Source organism: Austrofundulus limnaeus, unplaced genomic scaffold (assembly GCF_001266775.1).
Source record: "Austrofundulus limnaeus strain Quisiro unplaced genomic scaffold, Austrofundulus_limnaeus-1.0 Scaffold514, whole genome shotgun sequence".
NCBI classification, from domain to species: domain Eukaryota; kingdom Metazoa; phylum Chordata; class Actinopteri; order Cyprinodontiformes; family Rivulidae; genus Austrofundulus; species Austrofundulus limnaeus.
The window spans coordinates 56,206-64,701 of record NW_013952916.1 but is presented as its reverse complement, the minus strand read 5'-3'; the positions used below and the strand labels follow the sequence as shown (position 1 = coordinate 64,701).

General features: G+C 42.1%; 1 protein-coding gene across 1 annotated transcript in view; it reads right to left on the bottom strand.

Moving 5' to 3' along the window:
• zgc:136908 overlaps positions 1 to 8,496 on the bottom strand; it is a 33,791-nt gene that overhangs the window by 13,301 nt on the left and 11,994 nt on the right. The window contains exons 6-10 of the mRNA XM_014025988.1: positions 5,288 to 5,419; positions 5,081 to 5,183; positions 1,002 to 1,135; positions 764 to 899; positions 569 to 681 (exon numbers count right to left, since the gene is read on the bottom strand). Of these exons, the coding sequence (XP_013881442.1) occupies positions 569 to 681; positions 764 to 899; positions 1,002 to 1,135; positions 5,081 to 5,183; positions 5,288 to 5,419 (618 nt within the window). The remainder of the gene's footprint in view (positions 1 to 568; positions 682 to 763; positions 900 to 1,001; positions 1,136 to 5,080; positions 5,184 to 5,287; positions 5,420 to 8,496) is intronic.

The following is an 8,496-nucleotide window of genomic DNA, read 5'->3' as shown; positions in this document are numbered from 1 at the left end:
AAGTTAGAGTTCTGAGTTCAAAGTAAAAATTCTGAAATCAAAGTAAGAATTCTGAATTTAAAGTTAGAGTTCTGAGTTCAAAGTAAAAATTCTGAAATCAAAGTAAGAATTCTGAATTTAAAGTTAGAGTTCTGAGTTCAAAGTAAAAATTCTGAAATCAAAGTAAGAATTCTGAATTTAAAGTTAGAATTCTGAGTTCAAAGTAAAAATTCTGAGATCAAACTACAAATTCTGAGTTTAAAATTAGCATTCTGAATTTGAAGTTAAAAATTTTGAGTTCAAGGTTTGAATTCTGAGTTTAAAGTAAGAATTGTGATATTAAAGTGAGCTTTAAATTAGAATTATGAGTTTAAAATTAGCATTTTAAGACTAAAGTTAGCATTCTGAGATCAAAGTAAGAATTCTGAGATTAAAGTAAAAMTTCTTTAAAAGTCAGATCCTGAMKSAACAAATAAGAATTCTGACTTTTTTCTTTGAACAGGAAAAAACTTCTAGGAAAAAAGTCAGAACTCGTTTGGAAAAAAGAAGTTTTTTTCTCTATGGCCGTAATCTTCCTCCCATAGCTCACCTTCTCCAGGTCGACATCATCAGCCAGTTTCATGTTTTTGGTGTGGATCTGCAGGATCTCCAATCTTCCGGTTGAATCTGGGATTCCAATGTCAATCTCACGATCAAACCTGCCTGGAGAGGGTTGGACGTATCTGTAAACACAACTGAGTGTTTACCTCCTAACATATGTCTGTGTGCATCAGGCTGTCCTAACCGAATCGCCTGAGAGCGGGATCAATGCTGTTTGGTCGGTTTGTTGCGGCCATGACAACCACATGAGCTCTCTGCTTCAAGCCATCCATCAGGGTCAGAAGCTGTGACACAATACGCCTCTCCACTTCCCCGTGAGTCTAACCACATAGTCAAAACAGATAAAACACAGATGATTCCACAGAAAATGAAGCCCAGTTTATGTTTTGAATATATTTGTGGATTTATTAATGTTGACTTACCTTTTCTCTCTTGGGAGCAATAGCATCCAACTCATCAATGAAGATGATAGCCGGAGCATTGTTCTCTGCTTCCTCAAATGCCTTTCTTAGGTTACTTTCTGACTCTCCTGCCAGTTTGCTCATGATCTCTGGACCTGGTCACAGAACCGTGTTAAATATCTCCTCCTCTGATCCAAACATAAAAAAACTTCTGCAAACATTTCAGCTCCTTTCAATAGTAACTGTAGCGAAACAATAATAATATATTTTATTTGGAGGCACCTTTCTGACACTCAGGGACACCGAACAGGCAACAGATACACACAGAAACATCAAAATACATAAAAAACATGTAAATACTAAATTAAAAGCAGCAATAGGAGAGCAAGCAATGCTTTGCGTGGTATGACGCATCCGCCCTTCTCCAGTGGAGCGCCTGCTGTGGTTGGTTTCACCTGCCGTGAGAATGTGCGGCAGCCACGCAAAGTTTTTCAGTCGACAGTTTTTACCCACAAAGTCATGAATCTGACCTGAATCCACAGAAATATGACTTTGTTCTGTTTTCTGGATGTAAGGTGGAGTGTCTGCACTGCGAGTTCCTGCCGCGGTGTGGGACTGGGAACAGCTGACAGCTGATCCATGCGCACAACTTTACGCAGTAAATATTGCGTCTTGTGGGGCGGGGGAGTTGTTGCAACTGATCTGAATTGGTGTTGTAGTGTCCAAGAGTGGGGGCCTCCTCAGGAATGCACAGATGTGATGTCTCTTGGTTTTTCCAGCTTCAGAGCTCGGCACATATTACCATATTAGGAAGAAGGTGTACCATTACAAAACTTATGGTACATCTGTGAAGCCTATAAAGAGCCTTGTACRCCCCCACCCTTGGCCTTCGTATTTCATCTTTCTTACTTGGTGAATCATTTGGCATTGAAGGCCATAATTTGGTTTTTGGCTGTAATCTCCTGGACTGCAAAATAAAGATTCTTGCTGTTCAACCAGCCTGTTTCAGAGTTCTCTCTTCATTGAGCAACAGCAGTTCCACTTGAACCAGAAGACGTGGTTATTTTCACCTCAGTGTGCTGGGTTTTTTCTCGGTGAGAATTGGGGTGTTTCTTTCGAACGTTTTGTTCTCCTCAGCTGTGTGTGCTGCGCTCCCCGGGCCGTGCACTCTGTGTGTGGTTCCAGCTGCGTGACAACAGTATAGACACTGTGCAGTTTGCAGTGGACTGGGGGTTCTTTGATCATTTTTGGGCTGGTCTGTTTTCTTGTCTGGGGTTGGATGGTTTTCGGTCCCGGGGTTCAGTTTCGTCATCATTCGAGTTTGAACAATAAAAGTGAAAAAAAAAAAAAAAAAAAACTAAACACGCTGTTAGATTTTTTGTTTCATTTTTGTTGTTTGGACTCGAGCGATGGTGGGCCTGGGCCCCGGCCGGGACTGAGGATCATTTGGCCTCAGACAGGAGGATGGATCGGCCTGGGAATGATCGGGGAGCCTCCGGTCTACTGGACTGTGGAGTTTTGTGTTGTTGTCGCGTGGTTGGAGTCGCACGCGGAGCGCGCGCACGGCTGAGGAGAATGAGGTGTGTGAGGAAACATTTTGGTTCTCACTGAGAAAGAACTCAGCGTGTTGATTCGGAGCATCTCGGCTGTGATGATTCCTCAGCCCCACAAGATGTAGACAATAGATTTGTTGCTGCGTAAAGTTGTGCATCATTTATGGATCAATGTCAGCTGTTCTGCAGGGTGATATCACCACAAGAAGAACTTAAGACAGCGTGTTTTTTTGTTTGTTTGTTTATTTGTATCACACCGAAAAAAATACAGCCAGGTATTTTACTGTAGTTCTGAATCGAGTCACGCAGCTGATCTGAATGAGAAACTTCATGATTCTAAAATATAAATCACACCGCGGCAGAAACTCGCAGCGCTGCGACTCGTTCCTTCACTTCAACTATTTAATAAATATTTTTCTAAGTTCTACCAAAGTCATCATTTTCTCTGTGTTTACAGTCATTTATTAAAGACGTGTAAAGGTGGAAATGTCTATCAGCCTCATGCGCTGCTGCAGCACACGCGCACACACACCAACACCCACACACACCTTTGAGTGGCAAACAAATTTTTACACCCGACATTTTCTCACTCATTCATTTCCATTTAATGTATAAATTTCCTCCATCTAAAAATCATTTCTGATCCCACAGAGGACAATCTGAGCTTCAGAATCTCACGCTGGACACATTTACATGTATTTTTCATTTCCCGTCACAGATGTACCCAGAATGCATCACTTCAGTTTTCCAACAAACAGTTTTAAAATTATTTTATTGATGTACATCTTTAATGAAAAATCTACAATAAATACAAGAAAGACAAAAAAGCAGCAGCTGAACTAGCAATCTCCAACATGTTTTAAAGAAGCACTACTAAGCAATCCTCATAAATTGTTTAATTTTGACACCATTAGCAAAATGTCTGTTACAGGAAATCATATCATCAGCAATTGACAGTTGCTGAATTAAGTTGTAAAAGAGTTCATACACTGCAAGGTGGCAGCGCAGTGCGTAAAAAAAGCATGACTTATTGCCAGCAACTGGTGTCAAATTGAACTGCAGAATGAAATTAGCTTCTGCTAATTTTTCTACTGCATGTGCACTTTTGACGTTGTGAAACTAAATATGTTCATTAGCGCTTTAGAAATTGCAGAGCTAATATTTTTATCAGCGACGCCCACCACTGCTAACTGGGTTTATCTGAAAGCAGACAAACCCAAAAAGGATTCCAGACAACAAAAAACAGCTGAAAATGAAGACCCTAAACCTGTCATCATTCCGAATGTGGTGGGAGTTTCAGAGAAACTGAGACGTTTATTCTCTAAACATKACGTCCCAGTGGCTTACCCCAAAACACGTTACGACAAAGATTAGTTCACCCCAAAGATCCAGTTCACCGGCAAAAACAGAGTAATATAGTGTATGCTGTTAAGTGTCAGGAGGACTGTGATCAGTCATACATAGGGGAAACAAAACAGCCACTGTTCAAAAGAATGAGCCAGCACAGACGATCTACGTCATCAGGTSAGGACTCTGCAGTTTACACTCATCTACAGGTGAGGACTCTGCAGTTTACACTCATCTACAGGTCAGGACTCTGCAGTTTACACTCATCTACAGGTCAGGACTCTGCAGTTTACACTCATCTACAGGCCAGTAGTCACTTATTCAGGGATGAAGATGTTCTCATCCTTGCTAGAGAGGAACGTTGGTTTGAGAGAGGAGTAAAGGAAGCCATCTTTGTGAAGAAAAAACATCYACCATTAAACAGAGGTGGAGGCCTTCGTGTCCAGTTGTCCCCCTCCTACAATGCTGTTATTGCAAGTATGACTCCGCCTCCTGTGAGCAAAAGGTGTGAATCAGGGCCCCAATGATAGTCAGGTGATGGTGCACAAGATCCTTTATGAACAATAGGTGATGATCAGAGCACCAATAATCTATTGTTAGTCGATGGCCCTCTTTTGCATGTGACTAACCTGTTTTTCCAGGTGGAGGCAGTGCTTATAAGGCTGAGTTCACCTGAAACTCATCAGACTGAAGAAGTCTCTTGGAGGAGAGACGAAACATTTCACTAAAGAGGAACCCATCCAGAGGACCTACTTATTTTTAAAAAATTTTACCTGGATTACTGAGATACACAAGGACAGCTTTGAATAAAGTTGACTTTGTTCTAATGAGTAGGAATACCACTTTTTAGTTTAAGAAAGTTAGTAGAAAGTATTTAAGTTCATTTAGGCCAGTGGTGTCCAAAGTCAGTCCTCAAGAGCCAGTGCCCTGCATGTTTTAGGTGCTGCCCTGGTTCAACACAGCTGAACCTAAGCAGTGCTTAATTAGTAGGCCTCCTCACTATGCTCTGCAGAGGCCTACTAATTAGGCACTCCTTAGGTTCAGCTGCAATACACTGCATGTCAGTGTATTACACATTAGCAGTGCATGTTGTCCTATTCAAGGGGAACTGCAGCACCATCTGAACCCCTACTTTCTATGGCTTTATTAGTAACTGCTCATATTTATGTTCTAACGTGTCGGATTGGAAAACCTCCTTACCATTAATGAGGAAGAAGAAAGCCCCCGTTTCATTGGCTACAGCTCGGGCCACCAGGGTCTTCCCTGTGCCTGCAGGGCCGTAAAGCAGGATACCTCTGGGGGGCTAAGTGAGGGGAAGTGAACAACACTAAGATGCAGAACACAGAAGTACAACTAATCCGATCTGTTTTATGGCTGAAAGAGTTCACACATTTAAGAGCACAACACCTTAACTCCTATCGCCTTGAAGAGTCCTGGGTGTCTGAGAGGAAGCTCCACCATCTCTTTGATCTGTGCCAGTTGCTTTCGACAGCCTCCGATGTCATCGTAGCCAATGTCATTCAGACTCTCCTCTTCATCCTGTAACAGGAAGCAGGAAGGTTCAAGTTTTTCTAATGCATGGGTTTTCAAACTGTGGGGCGAGCCTCACATAGGGGGYGCCAAAGGTCTTGGTGGCGTGAGGTGAATCAGGAATTAGGACAATTAACACAAGGATTACGTTCATACTGCAGATCTTAGATTATGGTAGGTTATTTTGCTCATAAATATATGTATTTTGTATTGTGTATCACATTAAAATTAAAGTGTGACTTCAGTATGAATAGTTAATAGTTCAGAGGAGCCTGTTATGTGAAGAAGTGATGTCAAACACAATAAGCTTTGTCTGAGAAAGTAACCACACATGTCACATGTGATAGCTAGCTTGTGTGCTTTTGTGATTATGAAGTTCTTTTGCAATCAGAAATAATTAAATATGATCTGACCTGCTTGTTAGGTCCAGCATTTACATTTAATCTTGCCTCTTGATGGATTCAAAGGTGCAACACTTTATTTTTGGAGYGAAGCGATGAACGAGGGGTAAAATAATAATGATACCAAACATGGTTAACGTAAATAGTTTTTAAGATGAAAATATAAGAATAAGTTCAAAATTAGCCAAAATGGCCATTTAGACCCCAGATTCTAGAAAGTTAAACCTGAATATCTCTCACCTACTGCATACTACGGAATCAACTCCTTTTGCTCTCTACAGATGTAATTTAGGGCATTGATCTGTATAACTGGATTGGACATCACATGACTTATCGTGCGCCGCACAGGTGCCATTTCTATGCATCGAGTTTTGACTCAGAACATCCATGAATGGTAAAAATGAGATGCAGCAAACAGTTACGCAAGAAATATCAAAAAGGGATGCAATATTTTGCCATAAATTGTCAACAAGATCACAAGATCAAGGTTATCACATTTTACAGGTCATTCAATTATTTTTTATTAAAAACAATGGCAGAGATGCAGAAAGTAGGTCARTTACGCAGCTTGATTTTGACAACCTTATGTCAGGTAAACCCAGGAAAAGACAAATTTGCTGTTCCACTAAATTATTGTGTTTTTTATTAATATTGTTTTTATGTTAAAATAATTTGTGGATGGTCGTAAATATGATGGACAACGTTAAAATTACCTTTACTACTGGGAGGCGGGGCAAGATGGCGGAGGAGTGAGACGTGTGTCGCGTGGGCTCCCGCTCCGACTTGTTCTGTTTGTGGTTCTATACTAAATGTCCTTGCTGTTTTGAACATTTGGTCCGTCCGGACTCGACCCCTGAGTGATTCTTGCCTGGAAGAGTAGAARAATGGCGACAAACTCGAGGAAAGCCAAACATTCAAGCTCGACGGCTACCAGGCCTGACGCCGCCTCGGAGCAGACTGCAGCTAGGACTGGACATTCGGGGCCCTCCTGTCCCTCCCACAGTGAGGCGGACGCACTCTCCTTGAAGTCTGACATTCTTGCCGCTATAAAAACCGATCTCTCAGCTGTGATCAAATCTGAAATAAAAGCCGCTTTGTCTGAAGAGTTTACTCTTATTAAATGAGAGCTACAAGCGGTGAGAGCTGAAGTAGCTAATGGCACGATGCTACTGCGCGCAGATCTGGACCACGTTAAACAGAGCATTAAAGAAGTGGAGGACGGCTTGTCAAACTGGTCCGATGAGATTGTTTCTCTGCGCACCACCGTGTTGGAACTGAAAGAAGTCGATGGGCTCAAAAAGAAGTGTGACGATATGGAAGGGYGCATGAGRAGGTGCAATGTGCGGATTATTGGAGTTCCTGAGACACCAGAATCCAGCTCCACTTCACCAGTGGCTAAAATACTAGCAGAGGTCCTACAGATGGATAAAGTGCCACTGGTTGACCGAGCCCATCGCTTTCCAGGTGGGAACAGGTCAGGCGATGAGCCGCGGGTCATTGTTGCTAAGCTGCACTATTGTCAAGGATGTGTGGAAATACTGCATCGGGCTCGGAGTCGTGGTCCTCTTCGTTTTAAAGAGTCACCGATCACATCACATCTGACAACACGGCAGCTGTGGCCAGGGCTCGAGTGGCGTTTACGGAGGTGAGGAGGCTTCTTCGCAACCGACGAGATGTTTGCTACGGCCTGCATTTTCCTGCACGGCTCCACATCTCTCATGGGGAGGAAAACAAGGAGTTCCTGGATGCCAATAAAGCAATGGACTACGTTAAAAAGAGGATCATCTCGGCGACGGACAACGAGGACCGGCGTTGACCGCAGGTCCAACTCTCATCGATCCATTATGACTGTCAGGTTGTAATGARCCTTTTAACTTTATGTCCCGCGCTATATCTTGATTTAATTTTAGACWTTATTCTCAGGGACAACATTCCTCTTTTTGTTCTATGTAAGAGAGTTTCACAGGGGGTCTGTCCAGATCTTGGTTAGTGATTTATTTATCAGTGCGGCAAGGAACATAGACAGTAATAATACTTTAAAGTAAGGGAACCCCTTTCTTTATTTTTTTGGTTATTGTTATTTAGTTGTGGCAGGAGTCCAGACAGGGAGTTTAGCCCCCTAGTATAAGCACAAATGTGTGGATTTTTTGTTTGTTGGGTTCTCCGTTTTCTTTAGGAGAAAGGGGTGGGACTATACCGGATCTATTTGTTTTGAGAATATTTTTTTCAGGTTATTTTTTTGTGATGGTTTGTGGATATTGTACTGCAGTCCAGTTGACCATACATGAGCAGTTCTAATATTACCAGGTTCATCAACAGTCACCCAGTTAACTGTGCGAGTTGGAATGTGAAATCCCTCAATGGTCCAGTGAAATTTAGGAAAGTTATGACACATTTAAGACAACTTGATGCTAATATTATTTTTTGCAGGAGACCCATTTGTGTAAGGCAGACAGTGCAAATCTAAGCAGGCGYTGGTCTGGTCAGGTGTTTCAGTCTAACTTCCAATCTAAATCGAGAGGGGTGGCCATCTTAGTTGGTAAACAGGTGCAATTTACGGCATCCAGTGTTAAAACGGACGCTGCTGGACGTTAGGTTATTGTGGTGGGAAAACTATATGCACTTCCTGTCATTTTAGTCTCGGTACATGCTCCAAATTGGGATGATCAAACATTTTTTAATACG